The sequence below is a fragment of the Crocodylus porosus genome, unplaced genomic scaffold, assembly GCF_001723895.1.
Source record: "Crocodylus porosus isolate Cpor-Errol unplaced genomic scaffold, CroPor_comp1, whole genome shotgun sequence".
In the NCBI taxonomy this organism is placed as follows: Eukaryota; Metazoa; Chordata; order Crocodylia; family Crocodylidae; genus Crocodylus; species Crocodylus porosus.
The window spans coordinates 29675430-29702161 of NW_017728913.1; the positions used below are offsets into that span (position 1 = coordinate 29675430).

The 26732-nt window shown below is 43.6% G+C and overlaps 1 protein-coding gene across 1 annotated transcript in view; it reads left to right on the forward strand.

Moving 5' to 3' along the window:
- The first annotated feature begins 2194 nt into the window (after window positions 1–2194).
- The window catches only part of NEIL3 (nei like DNA glycosylase 3), a 51073-nt gene continuing 26535 nt past the window's right edge, over window positions 2195–26732 (forward strand). The window contains exons 1-3 of the mRNA XM_019534647.1: window positions 2195–2340; window positions 8526–8650; window positions 25352–25486. Of these exons, the coding sequence (XP_019390192.1) occupies window positions 2218–2340; window positions 8526–8650; window positions 25352–25486 (383 nt within the window). The 5' untranslated portion in view covers window positions 2195–2217. The remainder of the gene's footprint in view (window positions 2341–8525; window positions 8651–25351; window positions 25487–26732) is intronic.

Genomic DNA, 26732 nt, shown 5'->3' on the forward strand with positions numbered 1-26732 from the left:
TCCAAGGCTCACCCAGCCCTTGACCCCTGGGTGACCTGCGGACCTGTCAATCATTGTTGACCTACTTTCCCCACCCACGCATGCTCAGACTGTGTCAGCTTCTGACTGAGAGCATGCTCAGTCAGAACCTGACATGATGTAATCAGACTAGAAACTTCTCTGCGGAGAGCGTTCTGATTGGCCACTAAATTCTGATAAAAGTTCAGTGACCCCCTCCCACGGGGAGAGACCCGGACCCAGTGTGGGTGCGGAGACTCCCGTTAGCCGAGACCGTCTCACAACTGGGGAGACCCGCATAGCTGGAGACAGAGGCTGCCTTGGCAGGGACTGTCCTCCAGTTAAGCCCTTGGGCTTATCAGTCTCCTTCTTCATTTGGTGTTTAGTGTCATTCGTTTCTACTTCGTATACTGTATCGATCTGCTGGCTTACTTACCTTCATTCTGACCTTCGACCGCGATTTCGGATCACCCTCTTGGACTCTGTTGATAACCCGGTTTCTACTTATCTGGCTTGGATTGACCTCGGCTTCCATCATTGATCATGATTCGGCTCATCTTTACTAACCTGACGTCTCTGCTGCATCACCTCCCGGTTTTCGACCTCGGCTTCTTCCACCAACCATCCGTTTGTTGTCCATCACCTTGGACTGGCATCACAACAAGTTACAGTTTTGTTACTGTTCGTTCATGTTTCCTGTTAATGAGCTGTTGACCAGCCCCGAGACTAGCAGTGGGCAGCTGCACCTATCCCTGAGGATGCACCAGGGGTAGAAAGCAAGGGCTCACTGTGAACCTCATGGGCCAACAGACCCCTTCGTTGTTTTCCGTTGTTTAATTGTTTTACTGTAACTGAAGAAAGCACTGATACCTACGCCTCAGAAGCGTAAGTCTAATAAATCCTCTCTGTTTAAAACCCGCTACGTATCCGTGTCTCAGAGCTCCACGCCAGTAATCCCACCTGTTCATGTCGAATTTGCCACCGCCTGGCCACACCACCGTGACTGAGACAGTGAGCTTGGCTCGCCAGCCGCAGATCCTCAACAGACCCTTTTTTTTAAATATATGTATTTCATGTTCCAGGTCAAATTAGCCAAATCAGTTCCAAATCATACCAATTGAGCAGACAGAACTCAATCGTTCTATGTATGGCGCTACACTGGCAAGCATCCTGCATCCCAGACTCTTAGCCTGGGACTTCAGATACTCCCAAACACATTGGTAGGAATCCTACGTGCAGGCCTGAGCCTAGAGGTCTTCGGATTCCCTCTACACTTCATCTGAGCCAAAAGGCTGGCACCTACTTTGTATGCATATTGGTCCAAAGCCTAGACAATGCCCACTGAAACTGCCCTGAACAGGGCTAGATTAACCCTTTAGTGGGCCCTAGGCAGACAAACATGTAGGCCCCTACTTAATACTGTATATTTCTGCTACTTAATACTGTATATTTCTGTTACTTTTTTCACTCAATAATTATATGTAAAATAAGCACAACTGGGCCCATCCTTCACTTAGGGCCCTAGGCATGTGCCTAGTTTGCCTATGCCCTGGCTGGGAGAGGTGAAGGAACAGCAGGGCAGGAGTTTTTTTTTTTTAATGGAAATATTTTCATGTTCTGAGCAAAATCAATTCCAACTCCATGAGTCATACAAGACCCGTATGTGGCTCTGCTTCCTCCAAGCACCCTCCACTCCCACCTGGGGCTTCAAACGCGTTGGCGCGCATACTATGAGCATCGGAGGCTTTGGGTTCGGATGCCCCCGAGTTTCGCTTGCCCTCAGCCGTACAGCCACAGAAGCTAGCTACAAAGGAGTCTCCCAGTTCCATAAAGTTGGCGTATAGCCAAGATCTTCCCGCCGGAAGTGAAAACGGGAGGCTATCTGTGCATTACCACAGTCACGGTACTACCCCCTGCAACTAAGAAACCCACTTGAGTGGCCACGGTATTTCTCCTGCCAGGTAAATGGGGCAGGATACATTGGCCAACACCCCGTGCCCGCCCTGACAGGACCCCAGGGTGCTACAGCACCCAGCTGAGACCAACGGGCTTGTGGACTCGGCATCCTCAACACACCTGCGTGGACAAAAGGCGCCAGGTCGCGGCGCAGGGCGGTGCTGAGGGGAGGCGGTGCCGCAGCCGGGACCGCGGAAGGGGCGGAGCCGCGTGCGTCGGGCGGGAGATTTGATTGGAGCGGGCGGACAGTTTGGAGTCGCAGCCATGGTGGAGGGGCCCGGCTGCGCCCTGCGCGGGGAGCAGCTCCGGGCCCGCGTGCGCCGCGGCCAGGCTGTGCGGGGCGTGCGGGGCAGTGCCGTGTCGCCGGGAGCCGCCGCCCGCCCGGGGGTGAGCAGGGCCTGCGGGGGAGGGCACCGCCTGGACCCTCTCGGCAGCCGCAGCCAGGCACCGGCGCGGGATGGGGAGGCGGTACCCCCCTGCCCCGAGATATGTCAGTGCCCTTGCACCCGTCCCGCGTCCTGGCAACAGCGTCAGGGCCGCGGTCCCTGCTCGGCCGAGGCACGGGGCAGCCGCCCGGGCAAGACCGTCTTTGCCTTGCCCCGCTTGTCCCGCAGCCTCGGGGTAAAGGAGGCCGCGGCAGACATCCCGGCCTGTGGCATCCAGCGCCCGGCGGGACCGCAACCAGCCCTTCCCCAGCCGCTCGGTTTTGAAATTGAAATTTGTGGGGCGAGGCAGAGAGGCCAGTAGAGAGCGAGGCCTCTCTAAGCCTGCCTTGTTCAGCCGTGAATCGGAGGATCCCAGAAGACAAGGGTCCGATGGGACCTCAGGAGGTCAGTGAGTCAGACCCCTGCTCAAAGCAGGATCAACCCCAGCTACAGCACCCCAGCCAAGGCTTTGGGTGTACAGGCAGTCCTGAGACTCACCACACAACCTGTTTCTGAAAACCGTGTCTTAAGTCAAAATGTTGTAATGCGGAGCTGATTTTTTTTTCCCCATGGGAATGATGTTATAAATGGGGGATTGGTTCCTGAACCAGGTCTGATCCCTTATTTTCGCCAAAAGTAACCCAGAATGTTGTACTCAATCAACTATAGATGAGTAATATAGCTGCATAAATGTATTCAGGGCTGGGGGGGGAGTTGAGGTGACCGTCCCAGGCCCCATGCTTTGGGGGGCCCCCCATGGAGCTCGGTGGAGCAGCCACAGCAACCCTGTGCTTCGCAGCCAGCTTCTCACTGCCGTCCCCTCCCCTGCCACTCATGCTGATGCTACCGATGGCGGCAGCAATCTCTTTGGGTCCAGGGCACATGGGATGGGAGCAAGGGCGTGGCCCCACATGGGCTGATTTTCCCGGGGCCCTGCACCCTGCTTGGGTCTGCTCTGAATGTATTTAAATTGTAAATAGCAATCATTGATTTGGAAGGACTTCTTTGAGATGACTTTGCTGGACTTTTTGGAGGGCTCTTGGCTGGAGTCTTCTCCAGAGTCTAAGCTGCAGGTTTTTCTGGAGTCCTGTCTGCTTTCTTAAAGAAAGCATCCAAGGAAGTTTGGACAAATGTTCTCCCAGGAGATGGGTGAAGCAGCAAACTTGTTCGCTGGTGTGGCATCAGATCAAGCATCAGAAAGTTGAAACAGTGGCAATTTATAAATGTCTCGAGTAACGTTCATTGTAACTTGAAACGTCTTAAGTCAAGGAGTGCCTGTCCCCAGTTCACTCTGCCTTGCAGCGTCCACTCTACCACCCTGACGTGCCTTTGGACGTGCCCTTCCTAAACAGGCTGAAGCTGCAGTAGAGGCATTATTTTCACTTGATGAAAGGGTCGTCTAAGACAGTGGTCTCCAAACTTTTTTGATCGTGCACCTCTATCAGTAAAAAATGTTTGAGCGCGCACCCCCAATGTATGTCGCAATACACTGAAAGCAAATGAATGAGTGAGGGTGCCACTGTCAACCCCTCTGTGTTGTGGAACTCCCACTCTTCCTTCAGGATACCTCGCGTACTGTACGTGATACGTGACCATCTGACATACAGACCGAGTGAGGGCACCAGTGTCAATCCTTATATTAAATATTAGTAAAGCTTAATTTCTTTCTTATGTTTTTTGATAAAAATAAATATAAATAGAAGTTCTAATATTTTCTTCCCGCACCCCAATGGATCATCTTGTGCACCCCACTTTGGAGACCACTGCTCTAAGATAATGGTTCTCAGCCTTTTTTGTACCAGGACCCATTTGTAAACATTGATGGCCAGTCCCGACCCAGTGCACGTCACTCCTGATATGCTGCCCTCAAGCCCCAGCTCTCCCCAGTGTGTGGCATGGGGAGGCCCCAAGCAGCCCCTGGCAGGCTGGAACTCTCGCCACAGAGGGAAAGGAAAGGGAAAACCTACAGTTTCCCATGTTTTTCTCTTTTAGGGAGAATCCATTTTTAAAGTTTGTTTGCAACCCTTTCGTATATTCTTGTGAGCCAGTTTTGGGTTGTGACTCACAAGTTGAGAAACACTGCTCTAAGGGCACATCACCTGGGACAACAAAAAGATAATACAGGGATGGGAGTGAAGGTCATAGGTTCAAAACAAGTGCACCAAGGGCAGGGCGCTGAGCAGAGAACACCGAACTGTTGTGTGACATAGGTCTTTTGATATGTCATTCGGGACAGTAGCCTGAATTCCACCAAGTGAATCTATAAGCTGCAAGTTTATAAGAATCATCCCTTGGTGTGGGGGGTCACTATGGGCATATCAGTGATTATTTGGGACAACAGAGAAACAAAACAGGAATGGGAGCGAGGATCATAGGTTCAAGATGTGCGCACCAAGGCAGGACATAGAAGAGGGAACATTAGACCATTGTGTGACACAGGAGACAGGGCAGGATGAACTGATGGTCTGACCTAGTAAATGGTAGTTCCTAAGGAATTAAGGATTTTGCTACATTTAAATCATTTTCAGTTCACTTGCACATTCTCAACTGGGGTACTTAGCATGCAAGGGTGCCCTGTGGTACCACACAGTGTTAGCTCTGTTAGGTTTGCAAATGTGATTCACAAGATAAACCCACAGATATGAAATAGGCATCCATAGTGTTAGAAACAGTCTGAGCTGCTTCGTTCTTTCTGTGGTTTCCTTGTGACAGAAAAACTCCTGTATTATTTTTCCATAATCAAAAAATGGGAGAAAACTATGAGCTGACACGTTCCAAGGGGTGCCTCAAGTCTGAAAAAGTTGAGAACTACTGAGTTAGAAGGTATCAGCTGCTGCCCTTTTGAGACATTACCCTTTTAAAAGGGCTGCAAGTGCTCATGGACCTGTAACCTGTGTACATACTGGATAATTTTTTACTAGTTTTGATTCTCTGTTCGAGCCTCACAATTATTTGGAAATCTAAAACCGCTGAGGCTTGTGGAACCTGATTGTAGAAGAAGGTGTTAAACTATAAATGAGCAGGTCTGGGTAACAAGCTGTGAAGATCCAGCACTCTCTTTTTATTATTATTATTATTATTATTATAGAGGTTGGGTTTTTTCAGTTTGCCTATTTCAGCATAACTGTAGGAATCAGTTCATAAGTCATGTTCTTAGCATATTGGATGCCTCAGAATAGGAAAGATGCAAATGGGTGGGTGGGTTTTTTCCCCCTTACATGTATACATTCTGTTTCATAGATTTCATAGACATTAGGGCTGGAAGGGACCTCGGGAGATCATCGAGTCCTGTTGTTGATAGGCAAGTCAAAATGAAAATGATGGCAAGATGCAAGTTTGCTCTTAAGACTTAGTACTATCCTGGCTTCCATAAACAATATAGTATGAGATGTACAAGAACCCTTTATGACATTAAAATTGTGTTTATGAATCTTTAAAGGTGATGACTGCCCTATTCTAGCATGGTCAAATTAATCTGTTCCCATAGGGGACAGAATTAGGAGGAAATTTATGCTGGAGATTAGAGGTATTTTCTGATTTTGAGAGTGGACAAGCATTGGAACAGGCTATGTAGAGTAATTGTAGAATTACCCATCCATGGAAATTTTCAAGAGCAGGTTGGACAGGCACTTGGCTGCGATGGTTTGGTCAAGGATGATCCTGCCTTGGGTGGGGACTGGACTAGATAACCTTGTGAGGTCTTTTCCAGCCCTACTTTTCTATTATCCTATGAATTAGGGCCAGGAAGACCTTGTAATTTTCCTAAACACATTAACAAAACCTTGTGCTTGGCAGTGTAACACTGCTGGCTCCATTGGAGGGCTTTGCCTATGATGAATTCAAAGGCTTGTCTAAAGCAATTGACCTTAGGTCCTTTTCTTGAATCAATTTACCTAGGATGATTCTAACTGTGTGGAAAGTCTGATTTTGGTTGGGTTTGAACTACTTTCTTAGTGATTTAATGAAACCAAAATAAACACCATTTATACCAAAACTAAGTGTGAACACGAGAGGAGGCTGGTTTAACTACATTATTTTAATTACACTTTGATAGTTATTCAACATTGTTGTGTAAACAAAGGCTCCTTCATTTTCTTTTTCCTTTGCTCCCAGGTCTGTCCAACTTAGGAACTGTGTTTTTTGTAAGAGTAGGTAGTTAGGAACTTTAGAAATACAATTTATATATCAATTTACAAATCATTTTCATGCATGTCTTAGAAATGTCAGATTAATTATTACAAGAATGAAACTTGCTTTCTTTGTTTAGAGAGATGTTATGCAACAAGGTAATCATCAAGTCTTTCTTTTTGGCAGGGTGATATTACAGGATGATCATATCTATGAAATGTGGTTATTTTACAATGCTGTGATGAAAACAGAGGGTAGAGGGTGAATGGTACCTGTCTCTGCCTTGGTAATTAGGCTTAATCATGTCTGTAGAGAAATCTCTCTGACTCCTCCAGGCTCAAAAATAGACTGGAGTTATATTTCTCAAAAATAGAAATTGTGAAAATGAATGACTGAGAATGTGAGCATGGAATTGTTTCAGGATAATTTTGTTAATAACGAGCATCTGTGTTGGACTGGTGAAACAGTAGCCTACAAAAGCAAAGTGTGGGCCTGATACTGTACTGTTCAGGCTGGGACTTTTACTTCCAGTTTCTGATCCCAAGCTGTGACTATTCTTGGAATTTAAGATGCAAAGAATGGGAAATTATTAGTTGCAAAATGTCTAAATGCTGGGTCACTAGGATTTACATTAGAAATTCTGGATCCCTGTCATCTGCAAATTTGGCTTTGCAATTAATCTGATTTCTTAACAGTGGATTCTCAAAGCAAAATGCAGACATTTCTGCCCTGCAGTTGGCAGTTGTGACTGCAGCTTGTATAAACGTACCTGATCTAGCTTCTGTACCATTAGTCAGGATTCCAGTAGCAGTTCCAAACTTTGGTGCAATTCAGGTGTCTGAAGCATACAGTGGTTTGTTTCTTTTCATATCTCTTCTTGCCTAAGCTAGTTAGATTTCTGGGCAAAATTCAGGACTAGTAAAATGAATTAATCTGTGCTTAAGATAATGGAGTTGTATTTATGGTACAAGAGATGATTTTTGTATCAGTTTGTAATATTCTCCTTTCTTTTAATTTCAACACCTTCCTGTACAGCTACTGAAACACTGTTCTTTTAAAAGCAAACATACTTTATGGATTGGAATGGATTTATTTTTCCCAGAGTCACAAATCCCATCTAACATGAAGAGTGTATCAACACTGCCAGAGGTTCTATTGGACGCATTTAGAAAAGTTTGAGATTTTTCTCCTAAAATGGGTATTGTGCGCTTTCCTTTATAATGGTGCTAGCAGCCTGGAAGGATTTTGAAGTTTACATACAGCCCTTTATGTCTGTTATAAAGGTGATGCAATGTATTTTTCAATTCAGCACATGTATCCAAGATAATTCATCTTTTTCCTGGATTATGTTTTGTGAGCCTCAGTAGGGAATAGCAAAATGGGCCAGGTTCGGAGCTTGCTAGTGTTGAGCAAGGGTATGAAACTCATCCAGGCCTGGATGAGGTACACAGGGCTGGTGTGCTGGCTGGATCAGGACAACAGACTGGCCCCACATACCAGAGCCAACAAAGGGGACTGGTCTGGTACTGGCGTCTCATGCTGTGCATACCCTGAACCAGCCCTGCATGCTGTGTACAGCACGCGTTGGTCCTGGTCACACATGGAGCTGTCAGGGGACATGCACTGCATGAGGTGTCCACACCAAACCAGCACTTCATGCTAGCTTAGGTGCTTAGGACCAGTTTATGGGCCTAATCCGGACTGACCCTAAAGCCAGCATACAGATCCAGTTCAGCCCCACGCACTGTATACACATGTGGTATCAGTCTGAGGCCCACAGTAAGAATCCAAGGCTCCACAGATCTTTGACGCCCCTGTGATTGAGTAGCACTTTACTTGGTATGTAGTGTTTGTTTCAGTGACTGAAGAATGACGTTCTACTTAGGATGAGTCAAGGGTGGCAGACTCAATCTATATAGTAATCTGTTAGGTATTTATAAAATGTTGATGTTTGTTTTCAGAATTTTTTCTTCTTTTTAGGAGTACTTCTGTTTTAATCATTTGTGTTCTTATTTTCAGAATGCTCTTACTGTGATCAAGGCCTCCTGTCAAGATTTCCTAACATTGCTTAATGGATGTTTGTACACTGGTGTGGAAACTTTGGGAAAAGAGCTTTTTATGTACTTTGGTCAGAAAGCATTGAGGTAAGAAAAGGAATATGTATGGTATTGCATATACTCGTGTACTGAACCTATATTTTTTGAGACTGTTTTCTTGCTCTCAAGTGCAGTCTATTTCAGTGATGTGAAAGCTAATACTGTAGAAAAGCTTCTTTGTACAATCTGTATTTAGGTGCTGGATTTTCCAGATAATGACAAGGTAAGCGCAACAGCTTTGCTTTACCGTAACAAAAGGAGTTTGGAAAGGCTGCGAGTTATCTGAAATTAGTGCGTGAGTGCTATTCTCATTCTTGAATTATTTGAGATTTAATAACATAAAATATGCTTAATGAAACTGCAGTTTATTATACACAGTACTGGTAGCATTACACACCATTATAATTGCTTAATGCTTTTCTTGATTAATAACATTCTCAACTGCTTGTAACTTTGCCAACTTCAACTCTGAGCCAACATTGTCTATCAAGGATACTAGATTGAGGCTGATTTTTTTTTCAAGTTTTCACTTAAACTGTTGCAAGCTCACCTTAAAAGCAGGAGGTTCAACTTTATTTCATACATAAATAGTTTGTCCTCAGTTTGATTTAACTACCTTCATGTTTGTTCGTTTCTAAAAGCTAACAAGAATTTCTGTTCATTTTTATCACTATGCGCCCATCTAGGTTAATATAGGTGCTCTCCAGCAGCCTTGGAGCGCGAGCCCAGTCCAGGCTTTGGGGCATGTCCCTGAGACTTGGGTATTGGGCTTCATTCCACCCTGAGGGAGAGGCCCCAACACTCGCTTACCACAACTTGATCTTCTATTCAGTAGTGGGACTCTCCCTTGCAGAAACTCGCAGACTGGGTGCTGCGCCTTGCAGGCATTCTTGGTGCTCGACCTCCCCTACACCCCAGCCATACACCAGCTTTCGGGACAGTCGGGTGATGGGTCGCCGGCTTGTCTCTTTGCTCGCTCCTGCTTTTGTTCCCTCTTGCCCGTCCGTCAGTGTCTTTCTTTGCCCCAGGTATTTACGGAGTATGGGACTGGCCCTGTCTTAACTTCTGCCTTGGCCCTATCTCCAAGCCGTCGGGTTTGCCGAGGCGGCCTCTACTCTTCTTGACTCTCCAGGTCAGTTGGGGATGCTTCCCCGGTTCAGGCACCAATATCAACCAAGAAATGAAAGGGAAAAAAAAAAAGGAGAAAAGAAAGAAACAGCAGGGGTTCGAGCCACAGCCCGCCCTGCTCGTGGGTCTGGCATCTGTGGTCGTCAGGATCCCTTGACACTGACCTCCTTTATCCAGTTGTCCTATTGAGCTGGGCATTTACCCTTTTAAGAGGGCTGGGACCCTTCTGGTGGGCCCCGTCCGGACCCCTGCAGCTCCCCTTCTCTGGCGGTCCTGCAGTCCGAAGGACAGCTTCTTCCCCTGTGCCTGGTTCGGATGACCTTCCAGCATTGGAGAGATGAAAAGCTTTTAAATCTGCCGGGTGGTGGTTTTTGATGATGTCATCTTCTGGTGTCGCTCCCAGCTGCAAATAAAAGCGGCTGATGAACCATGCCAGCAGCTCTTCTCAGCATGACACAGTTTTCCCTGCTGGAGGTAAGTAAGCCCTCTCCTTAGGGCTTTTGGTTTTCTTTTTCTGGGAGTTTATCCCAGCCTTGGGTTCTTGGGACCTCTGTGTACCCCTGGGGGGCACTGTTTTGGCTATATGGCTGTTATTCTGTATTTATATGCCTTTTCAATTTTGTGACATGCCTTAATCAAAAGATTGCCAATAAGATTATAGTGAGATCAGGTGACAAATGTGCTCTGTTAGTTAATGGCTATCTGTAGGCCTAATGGACAGCGTGGAGGTGAAACTCTTAGATGTCAATGACCAATTGCATTTCAAGAAAAAAAGTCATTGTTGGAGAAAACCTGGACTGTCAAGCAGCTAGAAAATAGGGCTGTCAAAACTCAAAATGGGGAGAGACAGTCAGTCTCGGAGGTAGGCACCCAAAATAGCGTGTATAAGGATTGCCCAGGAATGAGAAATGTTAGCCTCACAGAAGCAAGTATATTCCATGGGGAAGGTCCATTATGAGGAGAATTCCAGGTCCCCAGGCAGGAAGGAATGTTGTTCCTTCTATTGAATGATCTATTGATAGAATTGTCAAGATGGTGGGAGGTGGAAAAGGTGGCTTTAGGGGGATTTAGGTGATGTCCGTTTGGAAGAAGCGGTCTTTAGAATCCACTTCCTACATCTTGGGATGAATCCTGGTCCCCGGCTGTTAGAGCTGGCAAAGTCAGCAGGGAAGGTTGCTCCCTGAAAACACTGACAAGGACTGTTATAGCCGGGACAGTGGATGAGAATTTTGCCATTTTGTCTTTAAATTCTATGTTTTCTCTTTCTTGTACAATTTCTGTCTCCTATGCAATAAATCCTTTTGATATTTTGTTGTCTTACTGATTGCTTGTGGTGAAAATTGTGTTCAGGGAAATCAATAAGTTTGAGACTCCCTTTGCTTCAGGAGATGTGGGGAGACACCTATGGGTATTTATAGACTTGCCCTGGGGGGGACAAGGGGGGGGCTTTAATTAGCAAGCTGCGCTTGTTAAAAGTGCCCAAGCATCACGTGTATCAGCGTCCCTGTACTGAAAAAAGGCGGTGGGGTGCTTTGAACTAAATCTCATTCAACCAGCTTTAGTTCAAAGCTCCCCACTGCCATTTTTCAGCACAGCGATGCTGATGCATATGACACTGGAGGCTGCTAGAGTGACACTACCAGCAGCACCCTCTACCCCTGCCGCCAACACTACCGCGACTGCCTGCGGGCAGTTGCCGTGCCCCCCCCCCAGCCTCTGGGGGCACGCGTCGTTCATGTTTCATTCCTTTACAAGTGAGGTAACTTGGAGTGGTGCTACAAACAGAACCCAGGTCTCTTATATGTCAAATTGCATCTTAGCTGTGCTGCCTTTAAGAATAAATGTGTTAAATTGTTTTTTCTGTGGTTATAATACCAAAGAGCTACACCTTGTTCCTTGCCAGATACAGGAATAGAAATTCAGTTGTGTGATTTCTGACATTTGTCTGCTGTGTAGTAACTAGATGAATAAGTCACTGGTAAAGTGTGTGTCATCCTCCTTGAGTGCTGGTCAGCATTCATAATAAAGGCTTGATGTTTGGTCCAGTTGTTCTTTTAGCGTAGGTAGCTGAGATCTGGGTCTTGAGTTTCACCCACATTTACTCAGCCACTGGTTCAGTAGGTTTCCACCTGAAAGCAAATGGAGTCAGTATAAAATCTCTTTTAAAAAATGAAATAAATCTTAAATTAAAAAAAAACAACAAGGCATTAAAATGGAAGAAAAAACATTAAAAGGCTGTCACAGTTGAGGGAGTAAAGCATTCTCTACAAAAGTTGGGATACATGACAGAATAAAGGTTTCAACAGCAAGCTGGTCAGTGAATGAGGCGATAGTTATAAGAGCTGGAGCAGAATGATGAAGAGAACACACCTCTCACAATTCTAACTTTGAGTTTTCAAGACTGTATTTACATAAGGGAGTAAAATCAAGGTTTGACTCAGGTAACTTTAATTCTTCACTCTAATCCTCCTAAACCTTGAGTGCTTGGCTTTGCATCACTGATATTCTCTTCTTGTGTTATTTTGTATATAATAGATATGGTGATCCCATGTGGCAGTAACTAAAATAAGTCCGTGACCTTTCTTCTTTTTTTTTTAAAGTTTGTAGAACAGAATTTCACAGAACAAACTTCAAGACCTTTTAAAACTTTGTAATATTTACATGATGGCTGTTTTAATTTTTTTTAAACCCAGTGATTTGCGCTTAATCAGTACAATCTAAATTTATTTTATGTAGATAATTCCCAATGATTTCAGTTCAGAGTGTGTTTAATCAGCACCTCTGAAATTTGGGCCTATTTGTCTAAGAATAATTTCTAGTTTTTATTCCTTTTCTACACACTTTTTTATCATGAATATTCACTAAAATGAAAGAGCGGTAGCAGACATAAGTCAAAATATGTTGTTAAGGCTGATTTTTTTTTTTTTCAATCAAGCAGAGCCAGTTTGTATGCATTGTAGTATAATATAGGCAGGTAGACTTTTCAGCTAGTTGACCTGAACATGAAACTTCTACTAAATCATCTTTTTTCCTTGTCAGTATATATTTTTTAGCTTTTTTATTATCTTATGTTCAAGGAAAGTTCATTTCATTGTCGAGGTGGACATATCCTGGACAGTTGTGTCAGGTCATGATTTTTCTAAGTCTGAAACTAACAATATCAGCAGGTCCCTTCCAGCTCATGAAGCAATGATATATTGCCAGTGACAGTACTGTTGTAGTAGAGTGATGTGATTTAAAAATGCTTGGCTGTGCAAAGGGCAGCTTACAGTGGGTTCTATGCTGTATACATAAAGGCAGTGATATATTACTAATTAGTGAGAATGAAATGTTAAATTTATTTCTGGTACCAAGGATTTTCTGGTTACCAGGTACAAAGCTATATGCTAATAGATGCAGATAAGATAGCTTAAAAGTGATGCAAGTATTAGAGAACTATGGCTCAAAGAGTCATAAGATGTGATTACCTTCAATGAAAAGCCCATAACACTGATACCAGAAGATGCCAATTTCAAAATAAATAAAAATGCATTAAAACAAAATACTCTAACACAAGAAGTGACAGTATTGAAAAACTCCCTAGGAGCCTAGCAAGAATGGTGACTTTTCAATAATCAAAATTCTCCCAAACTAAGTTTTAGAGTTGGTAACTTTGCATTATTTGATATGCTGAAGTGCTTGGTATGATGAGCAATTATTAGACAAGGTTTTCCCAAAGTACTAGACAAAATTCTGATGTTTGAAGAAACCAAAATCTATTTAGTTGGATTGTTGATGAATCTTTAGTATTTCTTCATTTTATGAGTCTTCTCATCTTTCATGCAGGGGTTTATGGAAACCTGATTGGGAATAGACCTGCCAGTCTTTATGATGCCTTTCAGAGAAAAGCCAAGTTTATATAATTAAAACTGATTTTAAAGAAATCAAAAACTTTTCTATTACCATTTTTGAAAAGCAAAAGTAATCAACCCACACTTTTGACTTCTTTCTTCTTTTTTTGCCTGCTGTTACTTGTAACCTATAATAGCTATAATGAACGTGAGTATAGAATCAACATAGAATTATTTTCCTCTTTATTTACTTTGAACCATAGACCATGTTTTGAAATAACTGACTGTAAGAGAATCAGTGAAACAGGTTAAGTACCGGTTTTTGAGTAGTCACTTGAATAGATTGGTGTGTGTATGTTGGATTTTGCAGAATTGGGCCTAGTCAGATTTCCCTGCAAGTATTGGCCTTTCTTGTATAAAACAGAGAATAAAAACATTTTAAACACAGGAAAATGCAATTATTAACAAAAACAGTAAAACAATGCCAAAGACTAACACTCTTCTTTAATTGACTACATTTAAATTTAATTGGGCATGTGAAAGATCAGTTTGTGCTCTTACTATGCATTGGTATCAAAACACTGGGCTACCGTATGGTACTAAAAAACAATCTTACTACTTAGAGCATTTTGAAAAAGTTATTTTCCCTTCAAAAATATTTTTTCCATTAAAAAAGATGAGAGAATGTGCCCTAAACTCCACCATGGGAGCAAAGCCCATGTTGGTGCAGGATTTTAATTACCTTTAACTAGTAAGCTCTCTATCAATTATTTACTGAATGTACATGATCAAATAACAAAAATAAGGATGTTTCAGTTACACCCATCCTAGTGCTTTTTAATAAATGGTTCTGAAAATTAAGGCATTCCAAATACTGGAAATCATTGCCTTTTTTAAAATAATTACCATATTTTTTGCACATATAGCCTGCACCCATGTATAACCCACGGAAAATTGTGTTTTTGTAAAATACTCTGTGTATTCCCAGCACCCATGTATTCCCTGCACACCGAGACATGGTCGCAAGCGCAGACTCTGCTGGATTTGTGGGCTCTGCAGGGGAGGGGAGGGATAAGGAGCTGCGAGCCCTGCTCCCCACTGCCGCCACCAGCCACACTCTGCTGGGCACAGCCACCAGAGCTGGAGCCAGAGCCCACTCAGTCCCATGTCTGCATTGATCTGAAAGGCCCTGACACACTGCCTTTAGGAAATGTATTCTCAAGATAGCAAGCAGAATTCCTTGTTATGTGGTTAGGTTCAAAGTTCCTTCTGAGCCTGGTGTCCCATAGAGTTATCATGGCTAAGAGATAAGTTTCTTTAGCTCACACTCAGCAACCCAGGCTAGATCCATTGTGCTTTATATTAGTGGTGCACCAATATCCCACTGCTGCCTAGCTATCTGATCCATTGTGCCTTTTACTAATAGCTAATCATCTGTTACTGCTCCAACCCTGTTCTGTGTGGAGGGGTGCTCTCTTGCCCCCCTATGGCAGCCGCTAGAGAAGAAAATTGCACCAAAAAATTAACCAGTCTAAGTGGTTATTTACCATGCTTTTTAAGAGAAGCTTCATTAGAGGAGTGGCAGAGCAGCCCTCCTCAGAGAGCTAGGACAGCTGGAGCAACAGTAGCAGGTTGGTGGCCTACACTGGCAGCCAGGTTGCAAGTACTGGCCCACAGTTAGATAAGGTTGTCAACCCATGCTTTACCCAGTAGTACACCAAGGACTGATATGTGTCACATCACATCCAGCTACCCATTTACAGATTGACTAAGGGTGACATTTGGACTGAGTCAGGGCTTGAATTCGGACCTTTGGGCTAGGGACAGACGTTCAAAAATCCGAAGCCTGAATTGATTCAATCTTTGCAGGTTAGTCTAACCTGCCTTGGTTAAACTGATTTGAAGCTGCACAGATATGTCCTCTGGACTGAGGAAATGCAGGACTTGCCTGCAGTTGCTCAGGCCAGGAGCCAGAGGAACGCTAGAGCATGTCCTCGACTGTGCGGAGGAGCGTGGGCCATGGCCAGCCTGGGCAGTAGCTCTGGCTGAACTGGCCAGAGAGGGATTTAATTTCTCCCTCCTTGTCCCACTGGCAGGGACCCAAGGGTATGCCAGGCACTCCCCCCTCACTGCTGCAGCAGCAGGGCTGGGCTTGCCCAGATGCCAGCTGGCATAGCCTCTGAGGAAAAGGGGTCGAGGGGAGGATTATTCCATCCTCTACCTATATTGTTCCTGGGGGACTGCAGCTGGGTCTGCCTGGCCCAACCACTGCTGCTACCTTCTTGGGGCAAGCGGCAGATTAAGCCCCTTCCTGCCCCCTCCACCAGATGCCAGAGGGAGGGGGAGTAACTCTTCTCCCTGTCCCCCATCTAAGGGGCCCTTCTGGCTGGCGTATGACCGCATCCCCACCCCACTGCTGCAGCAGTGAGGGGGCAAGGTTCCTGATGGGGGCAGTAGCCCCTGTCATGGTGTCAGGGGGAGTGAGCCCCTTCCCAGCAGGGGGGGCTGTACTTCAGGGCAGGCAGAGCTGCGGTGGGCTGTGCACAGCAACACTAGGGCTCAGAGGGGGCTAGAGCCCCTGGCAGTGACGCCATGGCATTCCGCAGCAGCTTCCCTCACACCACAGTCTTCCCCTCCCCACCAGGAAGGGGCTTGCACTCTGGGAAACGGTGATAGGAGTTGCTGCCCCCCATCAAGAACCCTGCCTCCTCGCTGCTGCAGTCGCATCCCTGTCACAGTTGTTCCCCCCTCGCTGCTCCAACTGCCGGGTGGGGACACAGCAGGGCACCTTAGGCAGAGGGGCAGGTAGTGGAATTATTCTCCCCTCTGCCCTTGGGGGACTGTAGCAGGGTATTTCTCCCCCAACCATCACTGCTGCTCATTCTGTGCCCTTTGCAATCAATGAGATAAGCCCCCACCTGCCTCTGGACACTAGAGCTTATTTCGCTGTTCGCCCTGGACACAACGAGCGGCGGTGGCAGGCAGACCCCACTGCAATCTCCTGGGGGCAATGTGGGTAGAGGGGGGAATAACCCCCCTCCCTGCCTCCTCTACTTTAGGGGCCATGCTGGCCAGCATCTGGCCACGCCTGCCAGACCTGGCTCAGGTCCCTGCTGGTGGGAGGGGGGTGGATTAAATCCCTCTCCAGTCACTTCAGCCAAAGCTACTGCCCAGGCTGGCCATGCCCCTGCTGCTGGAGCAGCCAGCACAGATGTTCAAGTCCATGCTGGTGGGGCGGGATGGAGCGGGGGGAATAAACTTCTTCCCTGTTCTCTTCCAAGCCAGCTTTTGGCCAGACCCCTGGCCCTGCCTGTCCCTGCCAGGGGAGGCTAAGGCTAGGAGGGGCTAGGACAACCCACCTTTCCCTTCAGTAATGCTGAGCTGAGAGTGGGGTGGGGGTGGCCAGCCCCTGGCAGGATGCTCTGATTAGGGAGTGGTGTAAACCCCCACCTTGCCTGCACAGTCCCAGGCTTTTCCTTGCTCGCTGCTCAAGGGGTGGGAGTGTTGCCAGCTCCTGCATCTGTTGATGATACTGAGCTTTTCAATCTCCTGCTCCCTGCTTCTTCATGCTGTCTAGAAACCGGATCAGTTGTAACTTCTTTCTCTGTCTCCTTTTGAAGACTGACAGATTGCAGCTAGCAGGTTGCTTGTCAGAACAAAGTTTTTCATCCCATCAAGCCCTACAAAAGAAAACATCTCTTTCATTAGTTTCAAGCTCTTCTTGTCTGCAGGGTGCATTTGCATTTGCAAGCCACTAGTTGTCTGCCTTTATTACAGTAAAACTGCAGACCCACACATATACCTCTCAGCATTAGCTAGCATGGGGTGGGGAGGAGGCATGGCCAAATGTTGGGTCCTTGCACTGGGGTTCCTGTCATGGGAGAGGTGCAGGAGGTGGGATCCCTGCTTGAACAGCCAGTGAGGGGGAAGGGGGGCGGTGCAAGGGGAAGCCTGGCAGCCCCTCAGCCAGCTGGAGCAGTGGGAGCATTCTGGCTAGGAAGGAGAGCAGCAGGGGCAACCCTGCTTTGCTACAACAGACAGCCCAGCCCAGGGCTGCAAAGCATCTTGGATGCTGGGGGTCTCTGGTTTAACTTAAACAAGGGGGGTCTGGGACAGACATTGCTTAAACTGGTATAACCCAAATCAGTTAAGTCTGATACTACATTCAACCAGGTTTATATTAAACCAGTTTCAGCCATTTTGCAAGATGGATGAACCAGTTTCAGAACTGCTGAAACTGGTTTATGTAACAAAACAGAAGTTCAGTGCACAGGTTTAAACCAGTTTCTGATCACTTAAGCCAGTTTATGTGCAACTTCTGGGTCAGACCGTAGGTCCATGTTGCCCATATCACAGTGTCACAAAGTGGATGCTGAAAGGGAGAGTAAAGTGGGTATGACCAGGGGTTTTCTTTCCACTGTTCCTCTCTCACTTGCAGCCTCCAGCATTTAAGATCTAGGAAGTTCCAATTCAGAGTCTGTATCCTTAACTCCCATGCTTAATAGCTACTGCTGCCCCTTTCCTCCAAATTTCGTCCAATCCCTTTTTGGATCTGGCTAAACTGTCAGCTTCTGCTTCTCGCGGCAATGAGTTCCACACTAATATGAACAAGAACTTCCTTTTGTTAGTTTTAAACCTACTAGTTTCCTTTAGTGACATCCCCCTCCCCCCCGTTCTTGTACTGTGAGAGATTAGTAAATAATAATTCCTTATTTACTTTCTCTTTGCTTTTTTGTAATTTTGTAAACCATTTCCATATTCCCCAGCAAGTGTCTCTTTCCTGAACTGAATAGGCCTAGCCTCTTTGGTCTCTCCTCATGGAAGCCCCTCTATATCACTCATCATCCTTTTATCCATCTCTGGATCTTCTCTACTTCTATATCTTTTTTAAGATGTGGGGACCAGAACTGGGCACAGTACTCAAGGTGTAGACACGCAAGGGATTTATATTGGGGAATGATGCTTTGAATTTTGTTTACAGTTTGCTTCTTAATAATCCCTAACATTTTCTTTGTATTTTTGACAGCTGCTGAGCACTCAGCTGGTATTTTTAGTGAACGGTCTACAATGACTCCCAAATCCCTTTCCTGAGTTGTAAAAGCTAATGTAGAGCCCATCACAGTGTAGGTATAGCTTGGGTTATTTTTGCCCAGGTGTATCACTTCCCACTTACCTGCACTGAATTTAATCTGCCATGCAGTTGCCCATTTACTCAATTGTGCCAGATCCTTCTGTAGTTCCTCACAGTCCACCTTGATCTTTACCACTTTGAATAATTTTGTGTCATCTGCAAATCTGACCACCTTGCTACTCACCCCCTTTTCCAGATCATTTATGAATATGCTAAACAGCATTGGTCTCAGCATACATCTCTGGGGTCCCTGCTGTTCATTTCTTCCCACCTTGAAAACCATTTATACTCTCTCTGTTTTCCATCTTTAAACCAATTTCTAATCCATGAGTGGATGCTCCCTGTAGTCCCTTTATTACCTAATTTAGTTAAAAGCCTGTGATGGGAGACCTTGTCAAAGGCTTCTTGGAAGTCCAGATATACTATTTCATCTGGATCATCCCAATCTATCTGCTTACTGACACCCTCAAAGAACTCAATAGGTTGGTGAGGTATGATTTGCCTTTGACAAAGCCACGTTGATTCTTCCCCAGTAAGCCATGTTCATCCACGTGCTGAACAATTCTTTATTTTATTATTATTTTTACCAATTGTTTGATCAACTGAAGTGCTGAACTGTACATATATTTGGGAGGTTAGATAGGGCAAAAAAATATGGGTTGGCAACCAGATCTAACTTAGTTCACTCACATGTGGATTTTGCACTTAGATTGACCTAACTAGGGGTTAGGTTGTTGGCTACAAAGGACCAACTCATGGGATCATAATGATGTCTAATTTATTAGACGGGATGTGAAGTTACCAGTAAAATCATAAATGCAAACTTTGAGTTATGGGCGGTACTGTCACCTTAGTGTGGTGCATGTGCACACACAATCTCTCTGTCTCTCTCTTTGTCTCTGTCTCTGTCATTCAAACCCATGTAGTATAGTGTATAGTAGCTGCTGGAATGGTTATGGGAGCACTGGTGTCAGTATATCTACCTATCCAAGTCCAAGGCCCTGGAGTCTGTTGTTGATGATCAGCTTCCTTCAACGTGATGTCTTCTCCAGAAGGGGGGTCACCTGTTTGTCCTCCTGTCTTGGTAGATCAGGTGCTGGATGAGAGGGTGTAACTGAGGGTCATGCTTCACTGCCTTTTATCCCTTTCTGGCAGACTTGTGTGACCCCCCAGTATCATCTTGGCTACCCAATCCAGAGGTCACTGTCCCAAGGGGTCTTGAGTAGCACCTGACAGCTGTTAGTCACAGGGGTCTCTGCCTGTTGGTACCTGAAGTTTGGGAAGTCCACCTTTGATTTATTGACTTAATGGCTGTATTGTCATGGACTACAGGAATAGTCCCTAGGGTGAGTGCTCAGTTCCAAGAATCAGTTCTTTAACTTGATTAGCTTAAAATGGAGTTCCTTTGGCTAGGCTATTGTCTACTGATGAGCATAAATCACTCAACAGATTTTATCACTTTACAATTACAATTTCAGTGCAGTTTTAACAATGGTCCAAGGTGTAACTACATTCTACAGGAAGTACATTCCTTAGGAGTTTAAAAGTATAAAATATAAAATACAAAATGCCATGGTAAAGATGAGATATATGAAAATGCACTGTGAGAAATATATAAAAATGCAATGTGAGATAGTGAGGATCAAAGGCTACAGGGGACAGTCAGTGAGTTAGGTTAGCACAGGATATATTTACAGTCTTTGCAGTGGGTATTTTAGGGGGGAGTTGTTTTCTTTAGTGACACTGAGCTTAATTGATATGTAGATGTAGTTTCTAGGTTTCTCTTACAGAAAGCCACTTCAGCTTTCTGGTGTGCTCTGAGCCTTGCCACACCCATGCAACGAGTGTGCTAAGTCTCTGCCAATACTTAGATGGAAAAGAAATGCACAAAATGGGGGGTGCAGGCAAGAAGGGGCTTCTGTTATATCCATGTCCATAAGGGAAACGTACAAAGGGGGCTTTCTGCTACAAGGTCAATCTAGGTGCTGGACTGTACAGACATTTGGAAGGTTAGATTGGGCAAAAAATGGCTGGTCCAATCAAACTTCAATCCACTTAGGAGGTGAACTATGTAGATTGCTCTAACCCATGCCTGATCTAACCCAAACGTGTACAGCATGGACAGACCCCTACCTCACCTTGCCCTGCAGACTCGCCATTCTTCTTTCTTTCCCCTCTCCCCCCGCCTCACCTGCAAACCCCATGCAGACCTGCTTACCAGACTTCCCCCACTGATACTGATTTACTTAGATCAAGTTCCCAGCCTGAATCCTGGCAGGCTATCCAACATCTTGACAGATGAAAGAAGACACAATTAAGTGAGCCAATCAGTGGTGCTTGGCAATGGTATGGGAGAAGAGCCTCATATGCAAGTGGCAAACCTTTCCATAGTACCTACATGTCCACTTGCCAGATGGAGGTTGAAGCACCCTCTGCTTCCTGGCTCACTTGCGGGCCTCAGCCTGGGCTCTCTGATGACTCTCCACGGTGACTGCACCAGCCTTGACCAGCCTCTCCAAACTGAGTGGTTGTGAGCAGGGTTCTCCCAGTTGTCAGTGGGAGTGCTGAATTTTTTGAGACCTTGCTTGACCATGTCACCGTATTGGAGCTTTGGACTTCCTCTGTACTGTGGGCCATTCTTGAGTTGGCCAGAGACCACAGTTTTCGGCAGATGATCTTGAGGCATGTGCTTCACATGTCCCAGCCTGCAAGCATCTGGTGTAGTATGCATAGACTCTAGGTCAATTCTCTCAAGGATCTCATTGTTGGTGATCCATTGGTCCCAAGTAACTCCAAGGATTTCTCTGAGATAGTGAAGGTGAAAATTGTTCAATCTCCACTCCTGCTTGGAATACATGACCCAGTTTTCACAGCCATAAAGAAGGGTATTGAGGACAAAAGCCTGATAGACAGACACCTTTGTAATCAGGGTTAGCAGCTTGTTGTTTCAGACCCATGAGGTAAGTTTGCCAAAGGTGACAGAGGCTTTGCTGATTCCCATATGAAGTTCTGTCACGGCTAAGTGAGCTGGTAAGAATTGAGCCAAAATCTACATTGTCCAGAGCTTCATTATTGACATAGATTTTAGGTGGGGTGATGGTGTCTTGTGATATGACAACTGTTTTCTTGATACTGATTACCATGCTGAACTTATTCATCATGATCTGCAATTGATTAGGAGAGTTAGAGACGAATGCAGCATTATCTGTGAAGAGCAGATGCTGAACAGTGAGCTGGGTACATGCCTTTTGTGAAATCATTTGATGTTGAACAAGCTGTTGTCTGTCCTTGATTCAGTTTACACCAGATTGATCATTTCCAAAAGCATACTTGAGAAGGATGGAGAAGATGCCAATGCTGATAGGTGCTACGATCATACGTCTTAAAGTGAGCTGTGTGATTGTAGATCAGGTCCTGGGAATATGTATACACTTACAGCACAGCCCTGAGCCTGGAAAGATCCAGCTGATTGCCCCAATTCTAGAGCTATGCTTTTCCTTCCATCCCTGCTACCATCACAGAGCTATCTTTAACTCCATGACCCCCTCACCCCCAGAAGACAACCCTCCCCACTCCACAGACCTGCCATCCCCCCCAATCCCACCAATTGCCTGTCCCCCACAAACCTGCTATCTTCAGTCCCACCAAAACCCCTCCCCCATGGACCTGCTATCCCCCTCCAAGGACTCTAGGCTCCCCTAATCCCTTTCACCCCTTCCTGCATCCTGACATACCTAGATTAGGCTGACGGCACCACTGAATGTTTGTACAGTGGACATATAATCTACAGTCATGCTTCTTACTTGTAGATTGCACAGTGGTGCAGGAGGGCTGTGAAGGGATGAAGAAGACCTAGCTTCAAAATAAATCCCTCTATACAGATTGCATACGGGCTGCCGTAAGTTAAAAGATTCCCAGGGAATCCACTTTTGCTATATTGTGATCTACACTGAACAATATGGTCCTGTTATTTCCACCTGCAACTGGCCAAATAATGAAGGATAAACTCTTGAGGAATTTGTCATTTAAGAACAACTTTCAAAAGCAGGAGCAGTAATAATAGTACAAGTGCATCTAAATCACTAGTGATGACAGTGTATGTAGTGTCATCAAATTTGACTTGATAATGATTTTCATTAAGTTTGATTGCTACTGGATATCTTCGTGTTTCTGCTAGTCGCTTTTGAAACAGATTATAAAATAAACAAGTTAGTTAACCTGAAGAGGTGACTGCTGGGGAATTTTGTTACATAGCTGTCAATGTCTAAATGTATCTTACCCATTGGATGCATTGCTAAATTAGATTGGAGGAAAGGACTGTTAGGGCTTTGAGAGGTACTGAACTGAGAATAGGCTGGCAGTTTGGATTTCAAGTTATAATTTGTTTTAGAAATCTTCAGTTTAGAAATTTAGACCCTGTAAAAATATTTTAAATTTTTGTACTATTAAAAAGAGCAAAACCTAGGTACTTGGTACATAGAAAGGGATATATTTAGAAAGCAATTCTGTGTTGTATTATGTTTCTACAAACAATGGGAAGACTTTTTCTGACTTTACTGAAAGTTAGTTCTGGACGTTTCACAGAATTATTTTAGAAAAGTGTACTATTGGTGTCTTCTTCATAACATAGTTTGTATTATTTTTAAGTAAATTTCTCTGACAGAATTGAGAACATAAATAATTTTTAAACAGAAAGATGAAACTAAATCTTGCACACAAATGCACTGTTATAACAACTCTGTTTTTTTCTCTTAAAACAAAACCAAAAACAATTCATCAGCTTTTTAACACTAGCTGTCATCAAACAGCAGAATCTAGGTTTTAATTAAATATAGCTTTTTTCCCCTTAATTAAAATGAGAAAGTGCTATTTCCTTGTTTCAACACATCAAAGATAATGAGACACATGGAGTGAAATTGTTAAAATTCTTAAGGGTTTTTAATGGGAAAGGTATTTTTTGCATAAAAATGATTTTTCATGATTGAAAATAAAAATTCTAGTAGTTATGACAGTTAATAGTTGGGGCTCTAGTTCACCTTTAACCAGGTACTGGACCTCCATAAATTAAACCATCAATTATTAATATGCACCTTTTTTTTCTTATTGAGAACTTTTGGGAAATGTTAAATGAATTTGTGATTGATAGCAGGGCACAAAGTTTAAAGCACCTGTTTTTAAAAAAATTGCCTTCTTAACCTTGTGCAGTACTATAACATGGCACTTGAGAACTGGAAACAAACACACAGCAGTAAGAAGTGCTGCCAAAATAGCTGTATTTACTAACTCAACTTGACTGAGCTATAAGAGAGAGCATTTGAAACACCCAATATACTTCTTAAGAATGAATTTATGGTAGCACTTTATTTTAGTAGGATTTGTAATCAATTACATAATAATGTAGAGCTTGCCTATACTTCTTGACACATGGCAGCCTAAAAGCTACCTGTAAATATTTAATAAGCCCATCCTTCCAGTGCTTACTGAAAAGTAAAATCCCAATGATGTGTATCATTGATGAGGCAGGGAATCAAAAAATAAATAATATTGGAAGTCCTGTCTTCAGTTCTTTGTCATTTGTTTAGTTTCCAAGCGTTTGGTCTACTATTTGTCTTCTGTGTCACATATTAGAAGGTTGATTATTTTAAAATATGTTTTTAAAGAAAGTTTACAATTATACCCTCGGATGTGGGGTATATTAGCCTCAAAAATAAACCCCTCTGTACAAATTATATAATAATCCCATTATTAAGAGGTTCCCAGAATTTGGCATTATTTTCAGGATTGCAGTCAGATTTACCCATTTGCTTACTATACTGGCTCTCAGTGGGGTTTTACATCAAACATCAGATCTCTGTTCTTACCTGTAAAACAATTAATAGTCTACACATGGGATACCTTAAACATAGTAACAAATGTTGGATACCCTTCTTTCATTGGCTTATTGGAAATATTTGCATCCTGTGGAAAGCTTATCAGTGGAGGAAATGGAGATTTCCCTGAAGCTTGCTTAGGACTAGAATGATCTTCTCCAGTATGAATATCTAACTACCCACCTCAGCTTCACCAGTTTTGTTTTTTGAGCAACTTCAACTTCAGTCTTCTATCACATTTTAACTAATGATAACAAACACACAGCAAAGTATTTTCAGAACTAGATTGTCTTAAAAATATCTTTACAATCATTGACTTGTATAGAGTTGTGGAGAAATAAGACTATCAGGTGTGGCAAATGCTATGGGTTGGTTTTCATTTTTAAATTAACTGCTGGAATTTGGTTGTCACTTCTACTTAAAAGAAGATAAGCTAGTGATGGAATAGTCTGGGAGCTAAACATTTTAGTCTTTTATTGACTTTTTTTTAATTTTGAAACACGTTGGCATGAAAGAAAACAACTATATTTTAATTTTCACTGTTCCTGGGCTTTGTTGTACTTCCCTTGGAGGAGCTTGGCATCTGCTTTGGGAAGCCAGTATTACAAGTCAAAACTTCCTGGGTGAGGCACTACATTGGGGGACTAGAAAGGTGTTATATACCAAAATCATCAGTGTCAAATGACAGTTCTTGTTAATACATATTTTAATGAATTAGTAAGTGGAAATGCCAACTGTATCTGAAAGTAAAGTTAAGGTTCAATTTTTCAAAAGTGTATTTCTCACCCAGGGTTCACTTCGGCATGAATGGATCCATGAATATTAATCCTGTTGCAAGCAAAAACAAGAATGAAATATCACCAGTCCTGGAAATACAGCTTACTGATGATTTGGTTTGTTTTTTTGATGCTACAGTAGAGATTAGGTAAAGAAAAATATTTCTTTCATATTCAGTTTACCATATGCTTAATATACAATTTCTTTAGAAGAGAATATTGAAGACAATAGCTTGCATTATACAGTGGCTTTCATATGAAATGCTTTGACATTGTTATAAACAGTGATTAATTTAACTACCTAAATATCCCAGTTGTGTAGGCCAGTGTAGTTTTCCCTATTTCATACACAATGAGGTACATAAACTGTCTTTTTGAAAGTTCTGTAAAGAAGTGTTTTTCAACCTTTTAGAGCCGCATCGATAGCCCTGCACCTTAGGCTCGTGGCACCCCTCAGAAAATGCCAGCTATTAGTTTTCACTTGTTTCTTGACTATGGAAAAATAATAGAATAATTCTTCTGTTGTCAAGAACTCAGATCACAACAGAGCAGAACGTCTTTAAGCACTATGGATTAATTATTTGAAATCTCTAAATTTATGTTGTGAATCATATTTTACACATAATAGTGCTAACATTGTGTGCTACCTCACAGCACCCTTGAAAGAATCTCAAGGCACCCCAGGTGCCTCAGTACCATGGTTGAGAATCACTACTACAGAAAGTTCAGTGGCAGGTTGGGATTTAAACCCATTATATTGGTTTCTGCCATCAACTCTAGCTACTGAACACAGTCCTTCCTTCATTTGCCCTTAAGGTCAGAAAACCTGCAGTCAGGCCTAAGAAGGTGGCATGTTGCTTTGACACCATTCAAAGGACAGGATCTGGCTCTATAATAATTACTTGTCTGTTCCCCCAATATTTATATAAGGCTATTTTGATTAGAATTACATGATTTGTTATTTCCCAAAAATGTATTTTACATATTTCGAGTCGTTGGCACTAGGGAGAAATAAGATCATTTCAAGACTTGTTCACTTTGAGCCTTAAGATGAAAAGGGCTGTATAAGTACAAAGTAGCTTTTTTATGTATGTATGTATATGCATTTCATATTATACGTAAACAATATATGAAAATATTTCTTCAACTCCTACCATGGTTTTTGAATGTTTCCTGTAATTTATAGTTGCATTTAATTTGAGCATTGGTTAACATTTATCAGAATAAGGTTTTGTCATTTTTAGCATTCACAGTGTAATGTGGTTCAATAGTCCTTTACTATGATGGGCTTTTTTAACTGTTAAACTAATACCGGATGTACTAATTAGTATTATAAGAGAACAGATAGCTCCTTTCAGTGAAATACATTAGCACTTGCCCTTTTCTGAAAAATGA